General features: G+C 33.5%; 2 protein-coding genes across 2 annotated transcripts in view; both read right to left on the bottom strand.

Annotated features, from left to right (window-relative positions):
• Positions 1-18,712, bottom strand: part of LOC115439844 (G-protein coupled receptor Mth2) — a 58,868-nt gene that overhangs the window by 18,079 nt on the left and 22,077 nt on the right. Inside the window, exon 4 of the mRNA XM_030163870.2 lies at positions 14,349-14,427. Coding sequence (XP_030019730.1) covers positions 14,349-14,427 — 79 coding nt within the window. The remainder of the gene's footprint in view (positions 1-14,348; positions 14,428-18,712) is intronic.
• Positions 4,358-10,196, bottom strand: LOC119189352. The gene is made up of 2 exons (XM_037438671.1): positions 9,741-10,196; positions 4,358-5,096 (listed from the first exon to the last, which is right to left on the bottom strand). Exons 1-2 carry the CDS (start codon positions 10,188-10,190, stop codon positions 5,073-5,075), a joined length of 474 nt encoding a protein of 157 aa, XP_037294568.1. The 5' UTR covers positions 10,191-10,196; the 3' UTR covers positions 4,358-5,072.

The raw sequence follows: 18,712 nt of genomic DNA, 5'->3' as shown, positions 1-18,712 counted from the left end.
TAATAATTTCAGCCCTGTAATAATACAATTCACACACCCTCAAATTCTTAGACAATTTCTCAGGTGTGCAGGTTTCTCTAAAGTTTTCCTTCACCGTTAAAACAAGCGATAGTTCACAAAGTATACACATATAACTTTAGAAAAGTCAGAGGTTTGAGCCCTTGGGATCCGAACCTGCGGACATTCGTCTCGGCAGTGCGTTCCACACCCAACTAGGCTATCGCCACATCTTCTTCTTTACCTTATACTGGTGCTGAACAGAACGTTTTTTGCGATGGAATATTAAGGCTACTTTGACCGCTGTAGGTACAGGAAAACATATAAGGAAACTGACCAAATTTTTATGTCTTGACTGGCATTTGAAAAAAAATCAATAAGTAAATTTACATAAAGATCATTGTCTCATCTGTATAAGACAATGATTTTGATCTGTATCAAAGGTCACTGTAAGGCAAATTAGAGTATTTTTTAGTGTTATAATTTTTTGGTAGAGTATATAAATAAAGTTTATCAAACTTTCGCTCACCATTTTAGGATCTGGCTATGCGTAAACTAGTATCATTATAGCATAACCTTCAAAATAAAAACCTTCCTTGATATATTCTCTTATGGATATGTATCCACCTATACTTTTCGTTTTAGAACGTCAATATATATATACTACGTACTAGATCTGGCGTTCCGTACACTCATTGTGTTCAACTCAACTATACTGCAATCCGTACACATGAGTTCAGTATGATTTCAACATTGACAGCGTGTACGGGTGTACGGATAGGCCTTCATAATATAAGAACTCGAGTTTAAGTGTAAATCTGGATGTGAATAAAAAATATTAGTCAAATAAGGAAATTATTTGTTGTTCAAATGAATAAATAGGTTATATTGACGTTTTGATTGCCATTTTAGTTCATATTTTGAACGAATAGTTTATATGGACGTCCGTGTCTATAGAATATATGTCAATGTTTTAAATTACCGCTGTGAGTACAAGAAATTAATTTCATACTTCACGACATAATGAGATTTTTTTTTCCTGATCAGCTTATAAATACAATGTAAATTGACACCAAGGCGTCATAACAATACGATGCTAATTTGATTGTCTACACTACCGCATCCGTAGAACGTATACGGCGATGACCTCCGCAATAGTGTTTGATAACACGGCATGATAGCTTCACTGAACGTACACACTGGCTTTGTTTGTTCAAATATTTTAGACATAGGGAAGTGGGTTACTTAACAGTAAAAAGCGATAGCCTAATTGGGTGAGGAACGGACTGCCGAAACGAATGTCCGCAGGTTCAAATCCCAAGGGAACCTCTGATTTTTTCTAAAAATAATTATGTGTGTATTGTTTGTGAATTATCGCTTGCTTTAACGGTGAAGGAATACATCGTGAGGAAACCTGCATACCTCATATAGGAATTTTCGAAGGTGTGTGAAGTCTACCAATCCGCACTAGGCCAGCGTGGTGGACTAAGGCCTAATCCCTCTCAGTAGCAGAAGAGGCCCGTGCCCAACAGTGGGCCAGTATTTAATACAGGGCTGATATTATAAAATGACGTTCTGTATAATTTCATTGTTATTGAACCCTTAACTTCGGAGATAAGTCAGAAAACTCTTAAAATGTTGTCAACTATGATGACTTCAACCTATATTTTACATCAGAATTTTGACTGGGTGAACCGATTTTGTTGATTAATCCATTTTTATTCGAAAGTTGGTACTAAGTTATATTTACACGAATGACATACATAGACATGATATATATAGACATTGAAGTAAAATTATTTAGCGGATTTTATTGCTGATTTTATATTCTAATTTTCTCCCGACATTTCAAAGACTGCAGCCTTCGTGGTCACGGGGAGGAACGAGGTGTTGGTCATACAAAGTCAGTTACAATATCTACCTACATTTTACAATTATATTAAGATCTCGACACTCCGTTTCACTCCGAACTAGGCCATCGCGACGTACTTGTACAATATACATATACCCCTTATTTATAAACGTTATTTATCTAAGGAGCATTGCTAACAAGTCTGTTTTTCAATACAGACGGCATGGCCGCCTTCGCAGTGCGTAGACATAGGGCCGTTGTGATTAAGGACGGAGCATTGCTAACAAGTCTATTTCTCAGTGCTGACGGCATGGCCGCCTTCGCATTGCGTAGACATAGGGCCGTTGTGATTGGCTAATATTGAGATAAGACTTTAATCTAATTGGCTGTCAGATAAACAAAGCTGAACAAACAGCAAGCTGTCAGATAAACAAAGCTGAGAAACAGGCTTGTTATCACAAGAATGCTCCGTCCTTAGATAAATAACGTTTATTAACAAGGGGATATTTTTTATACTTACATTTTTTTTATGTTTGCATCAATGGAAAGAAAGACATCTCTGATACAGCCAGAGAAATATACATAATAGTTTGTCTACATAGTATGTATTTATTATACATTGTGTTATCAACCGAGAAAGAAAAACTCGATAAGTTTTATCCTGTTCAGTGACCGCCATTATTGGGCTGTACGCAGCTGCCATATTTCGCTTTTCGTCACAAATAAAACTACCTATTCAATGGTTCTGTAGAAGTTTTCGCCGTCGAATTAGAAGGGTCACAGTGTAATGATTGTATACTCAGTTTTTATAAATAGTTAAACAATAACGAGATTTATAAAGATGTGTTGTTAGCTATTAGTAATTCACAATAAAATGCATTACATTGTTATGTTAATTGATTTTGAATATTATTATATTGATGAGTGTTATGAATAATTGTTGATGTTGATTTAACAAAATGTTCTCATATCATTAATGTCTATGAAATTGTTATTTGTAATTTAGTTATCATTGTTATTAATAATTTTCTTTTCATTGTAATAGTATGCAATCTTTGTAAAATGCTCGGCTGTATAGAATAACTATGTTAAAGAGTTTGCTCATTAAGTGATTAATTTATAATCTTATGAGAAATCAATGATTCTTAAACCTATTTCAATGAACATAATATTGATAATTGTTTAACAGTAATTTTTTAGTGCTCCGCTCCGCGATATAAGGGCCGGCCCATAGACTGAACCCTGAACAGTAGGCTCGCTGCGAACAAGCACACGCGCGAATCAATCATGCCACTGTACGGCGCTCGAAAAACAATTCTGTATTGTACGAATGACGGATAGATGCGACCGGCTTTTAATAGCTTTTGAACTCAGACGCGGAATGTTGCTGAAATATTTAGAATATGAATGGTGATGCTATAAAAATGTCTTTTCAAATTGTTAGAGGTCGGATTGGTGAGATAAAAGCCATTTGTTTGAAATTCGAATCTAGGAAACGGGTTAATGGGACGAAAGTAGCCATATCTGAATTCTGACGTGTTTTAATTTTTAATCACTCGCAGTATGACTCTATATTATATTTTGTTATGTATAGGTTATAATGATTTCTTAAGTTTACGCGAATGTTCGACATTTAAATTAAACTATTTTACGAAATATTCTTCGTAAAATAATTTAATTTGAATGTATAGGTTATGGTACAGTCGGCTATATCATTAGCGGAAAAAATGCAAAACTTCTAATTGCTTGTATGCGTTAATTTAAGTAATAAATTTTTCTCTTTACGTGAAGTAATCCCTTTTATTTTATTTCAATTTTATTTAGGAAACAAAATTGGTAAGAACAATATGGTTTATGGTGTTTTCCAGTTTTGAATCTATCCAGCCAATTATGTGGTTTTACTGTACACATTTTATAATAAAATAATTATAAAGTAAACCGGGATTACAATTTGTGGCCCATATAGGCTAGGAATAAGCTCGAAGAATTATCGTGCTAGTTACGCTTCCGCTTACCCTTTGCTGACAGAGAATGAATATATTAACGAATCTTATATAATACATTAATAATAAGATTATGTATTTTGTTAAATAATAAAAAAAATATACATAATTGGTAAAAGGTGGCGATAGCCTAATTGGTTGTGGAACGGACTGCCGAGACGGATGTCTACAGGTTCGAAACCCAAGGGCACACACCTCTGACTTTTGATAAAAAATATGTGTGTATTCTTTGTGAGTTAGCGCTTGCTTTAACGGTGAAGGACAATATCGTGAGGAAACCTGCATACCCGAGATCTCTATAAAACTTACTAGGATATGTGAAGTCTTCCAATTCGTACTAGGCCAGCGTGGTGGACTAAGGCCTAATACCTCTCAGTAGTAGAGGGCCGTGCCCAGCAGTGGGTAAGTATATAATACAGGGCTGATATTATTATTATTATTTATGTACAAAATATATACTGCAGTTTGTATCAATGTTATATTATTAAAGTTTTACTTACAATAGTTTCGTTAGTAAAGTCCTTTACTTCAACAAATTCATTAGGTTTATCTATTTCATTAGATATAGCAGGTTCTGTGGGTACATACAGATTCTCTTCATTAGTTGTATCTTTATATATCTCTATATAGTCTATAATAGGATAATCTGTTGAATTATCATCGTAATATATAACGTCTAAGTCTTCGTAAATCTCATTAGTTCTCAAATCTCCTAAAGATTTCTCAAAATTGACAAAATTTAAGTCTATTACTGTTGAAACTTTACTTTCTGTCTTGTGTGTTGCTTCTTCGTTCTTTATAGTTGTCTGTTCTGTTGAATTGGTATTTAAGTCATTATTCAATTCTATTTCCTTGCTTTCTCCAATTAAATCAGAATCATCATCTGATTTATTATCTTCTTCGATATCAGTTATAGCTCCTTTAAAATCATGATGGTCGTCATCAAAAGTCACGTATTTAACAAAACCTGCGTTTTACCGTAATCTTTCAGCACTTCATCAGTTTTATTCTTCTGATTCTTAATCAAGTCTGTTATATCACTAAATATAGTTTTAAGTTCACCCACTTTTATTTCCTTTATATTTTGAGTATTAGAAACTGTGTCACTTGAAAAAAATGTTTGGAAAAAGTCTGCTATACACGACACATAAGAGCAATCTCTCACAGACTCCGCATTCGAAAAAACTATGAACAAAATAAACACTGCACGGTACATCTTTTCAAGAGCGTTGTTGTCTATCTGACTGTAAAAAACATATATATTTGATACAAAACAAAGAATGGCTACGAAAATTTAATTGTTATCTTACTGCGTACGATTTAGGTTCGATATTTGTTTGTTTGCCTACAAAATCTTCAATTTAGATGACCTCATATTGTTATAGTATAACTGCAGTAAGGTAACGTTGAATATAAGGAATGAAAAATATTATTAACAAAGTAACATTATTAGTTTAGAGAATCTAGTTTTTGGTTAAAAATAATTTAATACGCAATTTCGAAAAGGGCACAACGCATAAATATAATATCTAGATCTCTATCGATAAATGTATATATAATAACAAATAACAACAAAACTTCTGTATTTTTTTATTGCTAATTAAAATCCAAATTCTAACACCAAACATTTTTTTACGTTCCTTTAGATAATTTCCATTTTCTGAATTTTTTACATTTTCGGACATGTGCCTTTTTCGAAATTGCATATTCAGTTATAACAGTTGTAATTTTGTTCAAATAAAATCGTATTTATTTTAGATCCAATATTTTTAATTTCTGCTTATAAGATTTTACAGTTAATAAATATATTTTTTGACTTCTCGGATAACCAACAATTCAGTCCGCCCCGTGAACATGAAGGTTGCAAAGTCTTCGAAACACAAGGAGAAAATTATAATATAAACATCGCAATAAAATCCGTAAAGTAGTTGTATTTTAATGAACATTCACGTAAACATAAGAAATCATTATTAGAAAACAATATTCATATCGCATCTTCAAAGCTATTACTTACAAACTTAAGTCTTCGCTAAACAAAACAATGTTTTCTATTGAGTTACTACAACCAAGTAACTGTATTCAAATCCACTAAATAACGCCAATTAATATAATAGACATTCAAATACCAAAAAACTGTGTAATTAAATAATTATCTATAGTTTTTAATGTTATCTTACTAATATTTAAATGCTCAGGTTTTTGAACATATTTCTATGTTTATTGCAATCACTACATAGTATAAAACAAAGTCGCTTTCTCTGTCCCTACCTTTGTATGCTTAAATCTTTAAAACTACGCAACGGGTTTTGATGCAGTTTTTTTTTTAATAGATAGAGTGATTCAAGAGGAAGGTTTATGTGTATAATAACATCCATTAAATAGTGGAGAAATATTGCACCCGTGCAAAGCCGGGGCGGGTCGCTAGTAATGCATAAATCATAGATTTTTTTTTGTATATTTTCCTATTTAAGGACCTTGGTCGTTATTTCACATCTATGTCGCTCCGTACATCTGCTTTTACCGGCGCTTACTCCTTTTCACGAAATCAAAATATTTTTTAATGAAGCCCTAGCCCCTTCTGACGTAGGAACCGATAAATACTATTTATACTGCCAAATTACACTAGTGGTAGGTCTCTCATACGTGAGAGTCCGCCTGGGTAGATACCACAGAAATGTTTTTTCTGTCGCTAAGCAGCAGTGTGTAGTCACTATTGTGTTCCTGTTTGAAGAACATTGTATGTAACTACTGGACATAAGACTTATCATCTCATGTCTCAGGATGGCGAGCGCACTGGAATACCAAACAATACTTTATATTTGTGGATGGTGTTTCTACTGTTTATGGACGGTCGTATAGCTTACCATCAGGCGAACGGCAAGCTAGTCTCGTCATGCAAAACAATAAAAAAAACCTATTCATCTAACATAGTCGTAATAAAAAAAAGCTTTAATTACATGCAAAATATCTAAGTTAATACTTCATACTCCTAAATTGCAGGCGAAACTGATTAAAATGAACACTGTATAAAAATACGATGTAAGCAATCTACCTTGAACTTAAAAATACTGACAATACGATAAAAAATGTCTATCTTCACGGAACCCTTACAACTTGGATGATTAAGACCGGAAAATACGGGCTCAGTTATCACCAATTAGAATGCAGTAATTGGTATTGATTAGTTTGACGTTACGTGATTGTTGAAAATGACGACTGAACGTCACTGTCTTATTATCGAGGTATTTTTAGTTTGGAATTTTATCGATTACATACATGTTATATCGAGGGTTTCGCGATAAAGGGGCGTATAAATAAGTAAAGTTTTGTAGAAGCGATAGTATATATATAATATATCTTGTAGGTTATTCCTTCCCGTGATGTGTTAGGAGGCAAGCCCGCCATATTAGAAACAAGTTCCAGACTCCAAACTGATAATGAGCAGAAAAACTAATATCATTTTCCCGATGAGAAGGTAAAACATTATACAACTACACTAGGAATTGGTTATAATGAAAACGATGCATGGCCTAAACAATCAAATGGCAAGCCCGCCAAATATTTATATATAATAGAATCTTTACATTTCACATCAGAAACAACCATGATAACAAAGCACATAGCACATAACTCGACATTGTTAATTATTCTAATTTCAAAAAGTCAAATAATATGCTGCCAGTTCACATAATATAAAGAGTTTTTGTGTTGCTTATACAACCTCAACAATATAAAGTAATGAGTATCGTTACGAAGAAGGTTGAACATGTTTAACAGAGATCACGACATGATGGCTCAAGGGCTTGGCATAAGTACTTATGCCTTGATCAGGAAAACAACCATTTTTCTTTTTCGTTTTAAACTGAACGTTGTCAGTACAAAAAATTATTTCCATATTTTACAATGTACGAGTTTTTATTTTATTGGTCACGCTTTGCTCTCTTTACGAGCTATGACAAATAATTTTATGATCACTAGATTTGATGATGATGACGATTATAATTGGTTACTAATTTCATTGGTGTCAGTGTCTATTATAATAATATCTGTCCCTGTATCATATACTGTCCCGCTGCTGAGCACGGGCTTCCACTACTGAGACGGATTAAGCCTTAGGCCACCACGTTGGCCTAGTATGTATTGGTAGACTTCACACACCACCGAATTCCTATAACTTCTCAGGTATGCAGATTTCCTCACGATATTTTCCTTCACCGTTAAACCAAACGATAATTCAAAGAATACACACATATTTTTTTTAGATAAGTCAGAGGTGTGTGCTCTTGGATTTTGATCTTGAAGACATTCGTGTCGCCAGTCTGTTCCACACCAAAATACGCTGTCGCCGCCTTATTTAGGTAATAACCTACATTATAAATAACATAATAAACCATTACAAAAAGTAACTTAACTTCAATAACGGTTTACGGCCTTATGCCAACCAAAGGGCCTTGAGGATTCCTTCCACACTTTTCGGCGCATGAGTAACGGGAATGTGTAGATTTACGAAAAATAAATAAATTTTGGGTCTTTACTTAAATTTCGAACTACCAAAATTTTTCTTAAGTTATGAAATAGTGTCTGTTGCAAATCAATATATTTGTGTACTTTAGGAGTTGATTCATGGAATCCACAATTTAATGGATTTGTTTTTGATTGATTGTTTATGAAATCAATCCATGACATTATAAAAAAAAATAAACAAATAAAATAAAGATAACATATTGTAAATAAATGGAGTTGAAATTTCTAGATGTATCATAAATTGATAGCTTCTCAAAATACTGAAACCGCACCGTTCCGCTGGTAAGAAATTAATTAAACACAACCAGTGTAATCTTTACACTTCATGTTAATTATTTTTTTCATGCCTAATTCAAATTGAATTAGTATATTTGTTTATGAATTTGCTTAGTTTAGCTGGAAAATTAAAGCTAAATGGATGTTTCAGACATCCGTCATGTCATTTTTTATTGCATTGAATGACGAAACGAGCTTGCCTTTCGCCTGATGGTTAACGATACGACCGCCCATATATAGTAAAAACACCATCCAACACCTTGAATTACAAAGTATTGTTTGGTATTCCACTGCACTCGTCATCCTGAGACATGAGATGTTAAGTCATAATGTCCAGTAGTTACACCAGCTACAGTGTCATAATAAATTATAAATAAATCTAGTAACCTCAAAAAATCTCAACTCGTTTCAAAGTTCTATAGTCAAGATATACAATTCCACTGTAAATAGCATGAGATCTCGTTACATAATTTAATTGTTCGCTACCCGGCAGCCAATTAAGTCCATTAACAAAGACAACTTCTTCAGATGTTTTGAATTAAGCATTTTTGTTGAAATTTCTCGTTCTAACTTCTGATTGCTGACGTCTTTGTTAATTGTGATACTAGCTCTTGTTAGTAATCTGCTTGAGTATTTTTCCAGATTAAAAATCATACACTGAGTTTACTTGGTAATAAAACTGCACTGTTACAAATACCACCAAAAACGCATTTTTAAAAGATATATTACAAAATACATCTAATGTTATACTGCTTATATTTTATCTAGTATAAATTGATCCAGCGCCTAATCTCTCTCCGTTTATGTCGGATTGCTGTGTCATTAGACTATGACAGTGAAGGAACAGAAAGTACACTTGTGTATTGCGCGCACACATTTGCATTATAAAATCTCCTGCGTACCTGGTTGATCTCCGTTGAGATTAACCGCTGTGGCCGAAATTATGTTAAGAAAGTTTCATCCATTAATTTAATATTATTGGTATTAATGAGCATAAGGTTCAAAATTCAAATGAAATTGCTAACATTAAGTCACGTTACTAATAGAACTTGCTTGTCTATACAGTTGTATATAATAAAAACACTTACCTTATCAAACCCCTTATGTCCTCTAATGACCAGTTCAGCATCATTCAAATCTTTCACCAGTTCACTCTCATCTACAATATCTTTGACATACTTCGTGCTTCCTTCAACATCAAAAATATAATCAACTATAACACTTCTAGTCGGCAGTTCACTATAATCTTTAACTTCTTCTACCTCGACTTCTCTTTTATTAACTTCAGAGAAGTCTGTTGTATAATCATAACCATTTGTGGTGTAGTCTGTAGTGTAAATTACTTCGATTTCTGTAAGATTTAGTTCTGATATAGTTGGGATACGTTTTATAGTTATGTTTGCATTTACGTAATTATAGATATCTGGCCAGTATCTCGCGCTGTATAATACCACTGATATCAAATATAATATCACAAACAGTATGAGTAGAATAAGAAGCTTGATTATCAACTTCATTGATGATAGATTCAACTTCATTTTGTTCGTTTTGTTTACCTGAAAATAAAGAAATTAATACGTATATGCATACGCCCGTATTCACAAACTTCACTTAGCTAAGTACGGAGCAATGCTGCGCAGTAGCGACTCTAAACAACTCGAGGCCCCAGGCAAAAAATGGGCTTGAGGGCACTCACCCCACAAAAAAGGTCCTTCACAGCAACGTGCGAGGCCCCGGGCGATTGCCCGGTTTTTCTTCCCTTAAGGCCGCCAATAATGCTGTTATAATAAGTCTGTTTCTCAGTGTTTTGAGAATGGCCTTCCCAGTGCGTAGGCATAGGATTACGCACAAAGCTATTTTGGTTGGTATGCCGGTGTAAGTTATACAGGGGTTAGGGACTCGCTCCGATGATGCTATACTCCCGTTTGTCGACATTGGGCCGTAAGACCGGTGAAACGAACATGACCATTCCACTCACCCTCCAAGTGATGATAGCGATAACGCGTTTTCTACCCGAGAAAAAAAAGTGGACGTAGGTCGTCGGGAAAGTACATATATTGTCCTATTATCATAGAATACTAGTATTATAAATACTTACAGCAAAAAGGGCCTCAATATAATCACAACACACTATTCTAAACGTATTCCGATCTGCGACTGTCGTGATCAAACCATTATACAATATGCCATAAGCTCGCCATATATGGTACAAGATGGCATCCATTGTTACAATAGATCGTTGTGCCATTTATAATCACAATTTTCCTATGGGATGTCTAGATATACTAGGCTTTGCCCGCGGCATTGACTGCTTTAAACAGCCTTCTGGAAATAGAGGATCTAAGTATCCTATAAACTGATTCTTACTAACTGAATTTCGGCAACGGCGGCCAACTGTCATCGGAGATCGGCCTCGTACGCAGATGTTATAGTGCACAAGCGTGTGCGCAATACACAGGTGCACTCTTTCTATATGCATGTCTATATGTATGTCTATATGTATGTATTATTGTTATTATTCGCCGTATTCTCACGTGAGCGGAATAGCGTGCAACACCTAGTGAAACTTGAAATACAAACAGGTTTCATAAATAAATGTATTTGGAAAATACCTATTATACCCGAAAAGGTAGGCGCAGGCGCAACGAATACACCTAATTTCCACTGTGTATTCCGTCCCATGATACGATGGAGGGCGAGCCTATCGCCATATCGGGCACAAATTCTCAGACTCCTGATTACTGAATAGCAAAACTCAGATTACTTTATATTTGGAAAATAAAAGGCAAAATATGAAATAATTTATTTATTCTACGTTGATTTTATTTTGAACGGGTGTGTACCGTTGACTTTCCCATTGGTTACTGGCTCTGCCGTGGGTCTGTGAAAAAACATATTTATATATAGTAGGTACTTGGTAGTATATCATATATTAATTATGGAGGGAACAGTAGCAAGCGGTGATAGCCTTGTTGGTTGTGGAACGGACTGCCAAGACGAATGTCCGCAGGTTCATAACCCAAGCCACCTCTGACTTTTCTAAAGTTATCTATGTATTCTTTGTGAATTATCGCTTGCTTTGAGTGTGAAGGAATACATCGTGAGGAAACCTGCATACCTGAATTTTGAGTGTATGAAGTCTACCAAATACAATGTGTACTGACGAGAAATGATGTACCCTCGACAGTAACAAATTTGCCGGCCTATTGAAACCGGATATACACGGGCTGATTCCGGAATGCGACACACTTATACAAACCACTATATATATTTGACACCTTATGTACTACGGTGGTCGCTATGCGAGCGGCCACCAGCAAAAATACGACTAAAATGCATACTGCATACTGGCACTAGAAAGATGGCCGCCGCCAAAAATAGGCCAGCTATAAATTTTCATAAACTGCGTTTTTATCTCCACTACATTATTCGGTGACGTGCAAGTTAGAGGTTTAAGTTTATACTCTGCTAGCATTTGCTCGTGACTTCGCCCGATCGAAAAGAGTTTTTGATAAAAGTCCATATCTATATATATAGGTAAAATGAATCCCTATTTCCCTTGGTCACGCCATCACGCATGAACGGCTGGACCGAGTTCACAATTTTTGTTGTTGTTGTGTTTGTTATTGTCAAGAGAAGGATCTTATGAAAGAAAAAAATAAGGAAGTTGAGCGGAACGTTAGAAAATTTAAGAAAAGTTCAGCGATTGACAGAATGCGCGCTGCAAATTCATAGTTAAGACGGGACCACGTCTGTCGGGTCAGCTAGTTTAACAATAAAAGTAACCTACGTCCCAGGGTCTCAAACTATCTCCATACCAAATAAATACCAAAGAAAGATTAATGTTCCCTAAGACTTGCTGAGCTTCACCGCTCGGTGTCATATAATAAACGCTTTATTTTATCTACTTACTTTAGAAATAATATCAACTACCCAAAACTGTTCATCTAATTTTGCCATGCAAGAGTTTAACAATATATTGTAGGTTTTCTTTACGATATTGTTCGATTTATCTGGGTGATATTGATAAATGTTACCTCATTCATATAAAACGAAGATAGTTTCACGAAATCTTCTAATTAAAGAGACTAAATATTATTATATTGTGAAGAAGACTCGCTAAAAGGGCCATAACATGTATGCTTTTAACCACATTATGACGCTATATTAGAAATAAGTAGATAGATACGAAATATTTTACTGGATAAAAATACGAAATACATAAACATGCTGGAAAACCGAATGCTTTGGTTAACGTTGGATAAACGTCATTCCGTTAGGAGTAAACAACAACGAATGGTGAACATAAAACATGCCATTATCACAGACAACCTGTTATCAGTCACTTGGGGACCTACAATTTGGTTCTGTCACCAGAAGGATGAGGCGTCCTTGATCTGCAAGGCATTTCACATTTTTTAAGTAGTACATAGGAATTGTTATAATACATCAACATATCTTGTTACGTGTTCAATGTAAAAAACAGTTCATGGCATACATCGCCTAAACAGTTGGTATTAGGAATCTACAATGTATTAAAAGCTACAAAGCGTAACGACATCGATTTTATGAATAGTTGTGCTCCATTCCTAGACGTATTATAGGCGAACACTCGGCATGGTCCGTGCAATTTTAGCATTGCACATGGCTCTTGGCAAATTACACAGAAATATTTACTTCTCTGTGTTTTTCCAAGCTAACGATCTGTGTGCCTTATGAACCACGCACGAAGTCAAAAGTCAAGATGTGCTGTTGGATTGATCCTGTAAGAATGTATGTGATTTCCTGATTGACTTCAGATAACTTAATGTTCTCTGTCATTCATAGCTAATTCTAGGGATGACAATCTGACTGAATATTTAAGAGTCTCCCATAAGGAGCGTCGAATCAGATGATGCCATTTCTTTTGCCTTTTTACTTTGAGCTTTTTACCTGACAGCGCGTGAAGAGAACGATAGCGATGTGATAGACACGTATATATCCTAATATATTTTTTTAAAACCATTTGTCCGGGACAAGGCCTCTCAAATCGATGTAAGTCGGAAGGAGAAACTGGTCGCAAATTTAAGGAAAATGATACATATTTTAAATGTTACGTGTAAAAAAACTATTTTGGTACATTAACGGCACTGATTACCTGGGTTCATCCACCCACACGGACATGTTTATTGACCTTTTTGTTTTTAAAAAATAAAATACATTTTGACGTTCTGTTCTTAAAACTAATCTTCATCGTCCATTGATCATCATCCGTTGTGTTTACCAAGATCGAAATCATTAATCAATCCTGCTACTGCTAAATGAACCTATTAAGCTAAAAGAGCTTAAGGGAGACTCTTAAAAGCTATAAATTGCAGTTTAGTACTATATTAAACAATCTACTTTGTAGGCAGAATAAAAAAACAATTATAGATTGTTAAGATGGAATGTGGAATGAATGAGATTTCGACACAAATTTTTTGATTATTGTTAATCTATTGATATTATAAATGTGTTTTATACCTGTACTTTCATTAATTAAATACTTGGGCAAGGTAATAAAATCTCTACCTTCTTCACCTACTTATAGCCCATAAAACAATTTCCTTGTTAAATATTTAATAGGTTGTTTTGAATATAGAATAGGGTTAATATGTTTTGTATTCAAAAATAGAACGGAAGATATACTAATCGAAGTTAAAACATCTTTAAATTACCTGAACGTCCTCCAAATATCGAAACACATCACGTTCAGCCAAAAGAAGCTGGTTTGGAATGCGTAGTAAACGATGAACGCTGAAAAAAATATAAACAAACGATAAATATAAAATAAACAAAAATCGCCAGGAAACGGACTGTCATACAGGTGAAGATGAAAAGAATCATCAAAACGAGACATTTTGTATTTATAAGAAGCTGATAGTAGGTCAATGATATAAAAAATGTCATAATGAGATGCCAGAACCGTTTGGACTAATATTTATTTTGAATATACCAATTATAATGCAGAAAGATCGATTTTGTAATTTGTAATAAAATTATTGTGCGCACATAATTTGGTCGAAAATTCGACTTATCGGATTTCGTCTCAACATTATGGTTTACAACCACGACCGAGGAAGCATAAACTTCTTACTTTTTATGAATTATGATTTTGTGTATTATACAAGAAACCCGAGCAACGCGTTCTAGATCACAATTCTAGCAGGTTTCTACATTGCTCTTAATTGTGATAAGATATAAATATGTCTGTTGTAGTGCTGTAGGTATTTTTATCTTATTTAATCAATTAGTCAATAATATAATCATATTAATATGTTTATATTACATTAATATGTTTGTAGTAGTAGTTTACAATAGTATTGTTTTTTACGTCGGGAGGTCTACATAAAAACAATACTACTACTAACGTTTTAGCCAGTATATGTACTGGACATAGTAAGACTTCATCTCAAATCTCAGGTTAGCGAAGGCAGAGGAATACCAAACAATACTTTGTAAATCCACATGTTGGATGGTGTTTCTACTGTTTTAGGCGGTCGTGTTGCATACCATCAGGTGAACAGCAAGCTCGTCTCTTTCATTCAAAGCAATATTAAAAAGATTTTTGTTTGTTCAATCATTATAAAGGGAAATACAATCGTTTTTTCACATTGAAATTCAGTAAAATCAATAAGGCATTCGTCCATTTCTTATATTATTGTCACTAATAAATACAACGTATTATTTTTTAAATATCATAGATGCTAGAATATTTGCAAATATTGAAAAATCCGCTCCGTTTCCATTTAGTAACTTAAAAAAATTCACGTCCACGTTTCAGCAACATCACCACAGTAACACATTAAAAGCATCAATGCGTTCGTGAAACATCACATTGTCTGTTTATGTAACACCAAACGCCTCCTGGCCAATTCGAACAGGTAAACATCCTCCCCGGTGCAAACAATGTACCCACTCTTTAGCCACACTACAAAGCAGTGTATATTTCTAAGCCCGTTGAATGATATCCCCACGTTGTTTCGGCTAGCTGCAACTCAGATATTTTGGCGAGCGTAATCTATTACACTTTTCGAGTTTCGTAACATATTTCATAACGTTTCCTAGAAGACAATAGTTTTCAATCTCAATTAATCATCACAAGATTTTATACGTTATTCTGCTTAGTTTTGAGTAAATAAATCTATTACTACCTATCTAAAGAAATTAGATTTGTTTTTGTAATATTGTAAATATTTTTTTCGCCTTAGGGCTAATTTATTAATAGTCAGATAAAAGTTATTCGTAAGTTAAATACAACACAAAAACGAATTAAAAGTTACAGCTATTTGTAATTAAGTAGTTAATTTATCTCACTTTTATTTTCAGTCAGGTTATAATTTATTTGAACGATAACATATTTTTAAAATTGGCCCTATGAATAATAAATGATAAAAGCAATGTGTATGTACTTTATTATATAAAACGTATAATTAGTATACTTAAAATGACAAAATATGCACTGGGTAAGAGTGGGTAGAATTATATTATTTGCAAGGTTTTCATTCCAAACATGACCACTAGAAATAATTTACTTATAATATTATGTTTTATGCTGTGTGTTGGTGTCCTAACAATATTACCAAAACGTGTATGTCGGTATGAAAATATAGATTTTGAGTAGTAGTTAAGTCAAAAATACAGTCAATAATCACACGCCTACTCTGACCTCACAATAAAATTGAACTATTCAGTCGTGGGTTTCAGAAACCTCGAAAACTCATCTCTACACAAAATATATTTGCGTATCACACATTTGACTCGTTGTCTCATTACACATAACTCTGCTTTTATGCCATCAGTATAATTTTACGTTTATAGAGGCAATAAACCGTATTGGACATGTTGTGCCGCTATGCGCATTGCGCAAATTAAATATTTAACAAAGATATAAAACCTATACTAATGTACTTCATGTCACTTGAGTTATAACTTGTTATAAATTATCTTCGTATTATGTAACAATGGTGTAGTATATGTATATATTTATATATCTATTACTACCTATTACTGGGTATTTATCTAATAATAGATAGTTCATAAATGTGGATAAGACTAAAAGAAAACATACTTAATGCTTATAAAAGACAATTATTGTTAAATAAAAATGTCTTAGTCTCTGCTGTGCTACATTAAAATATTTTTGAACAAAGTAAAATTTTTGATTGAAGTAAATTAATTGGATAATATGGTCTAATAATACGGCAGGAAATACAGACACATTACGCTTTGCTTAATTCAGTATGTTGCATGCTGAAATGAATTTACAAAATGACTTACGTACTAAGCGGAATAAAGCGTAGTAACCACAGTAAAATATCGATGAACGCATGTATAATATGTAGTTAATAAAATAAATAGGTTTCGTAGCGCATCGACTCTATATACATTTCTGCTTTTTTTATTCTAGTTTACTAAAAAAAATGTACTTAATTAAGTATACACTTGCACTTTTTGTTCACATGAAAAAGCGTTTGTTAATTTTTCGTATTATTGCGGAAAACCTTCAAGCAAAGAGCTTATTTATACATTACAGGTGTTTTTGAATCACGGATACTACTTACCACCAGATTATGCACGCGTTTATACTTTGTCCTGGAGAAAAGCCTTATCATGGTCAATTTATCTAGAGATTCTGTAGTCATTTTGTAAGCTATGTCGAATATTATAGACACCAATCATATTTAGTCCTACGCGGCTGTCTATCTACTAACTACTACTCAAATAACTCTTATTCAATAGACATAAATTCCCAACCTTAGGTCACTGGCTATTAACCCAAATGTACTACACCAGACAAAGAATCTGTGGGCGGTCTACTTTATAGCCGAATGAGTATAATGAGCGTTACATCATTTCACAAGAATGCAGTTCCAATAACCCACAAGAAATATTCATCACCTATGTACTATTCCGGGAAGGAAAATTTTAATGATTTTATAATGTGTCAATAATACCGAACAGAGATGGTTGAAAAATAAGTAACAAATAACATTATACAAATTAGATGCAATCCAACACAAGATATATATTTCAGTGATAAAAACATCAGTGGTTAATATAAACTACGATCTAACTCGATTCTGGAAAAGAAAATCTTATAATCAAATAAATATCTTGTTACAATCTGTCAATTTCACCGAATACAATAGAAATAACAGTAAAATAGGTAAATATTTGCATTTTATTTTGTTCAATCGCAAAATATTGTGATGGTTATTTTTAGCACACAACTTACTTTAAATTATATCTACTAATTGCTGAAAAAATTAAAGGCGCCAGTTAAAGCGCATATTACGTCATCACATGTAGAAGCGTTCTTAGTCGTGTATCGAAAATAAAATATTTCATGCAAATAATGTTGAAGCATATTTTGAAGTATACATTTTTACGAATAGGTAGATATTTGTAAATAGATGTCGAGTGGTGTTCAAATATAAAACTAATAATGTGGGTCAGGAAACATTACATTTTAATTTTATTTATACCAATGTGGAATCGCGGAGTAAAACAACTTTTCAAGCATATTGCAGAAATATTTGATTTGACAAACGAAGAAAAACTCGCAAACTATTTAGATTCATTAAGTAATTGTCCGCAACCTCCCTTCATGTTATATTAAAAACACACGCCATGGAGGTGCTATTTTAATTAAATAAATTACAGTACTAAATGACATTAGATTTTGTATATTACAATATGTTAATGTCATTTAAGTGAATAGGAGTGGAGTTTCGGTAACATCATTGTCCAGGAAATAAAGTGTGATATTTGCCAATTAGTGGATTTGCATTAACATTATTTGACACACTTTATATGATTAGAGCGTAATTAGGTATTTCCTATTGTTTACATTAGTGTTACGGGTATTTTGTGTTTGCCTCCCTTTTTATTAAGTAAGTAGTTGTTAGTTAAATTTGTTTTTTCATCTTTTACCATAAATTATCTACAAATCAAATCAAAGTGTTTTTTTTTTTATTTTATGATAATGCCTAATTGTTTTGCTACTTCAATATATTCATTATTAAAGTACAATAGAAAC

The sequence above is a fragment of the Manduca sexta genome, chromosome 14 (assembly GCF_014839805.1).
Source record: "Manduca sexta isolate Smith_Timp_Sample1 chromosome 14, JHU_Msex_v1.0, whole genome shotgun sequence".
In the NCBI taxonomy this organism is placed as follows: domain Eukaryota; kingdom Metazoa; phylum Arthropoda; class Insecta; order Lepidoptera; family Sphingidae; genus Manduca; species Manduca sexta.
The sequence above is the reverse complement of the archived record's forward strand: the minus strand, read 5'-3'. Positions and strand labels throughout refer to the sequence as shown.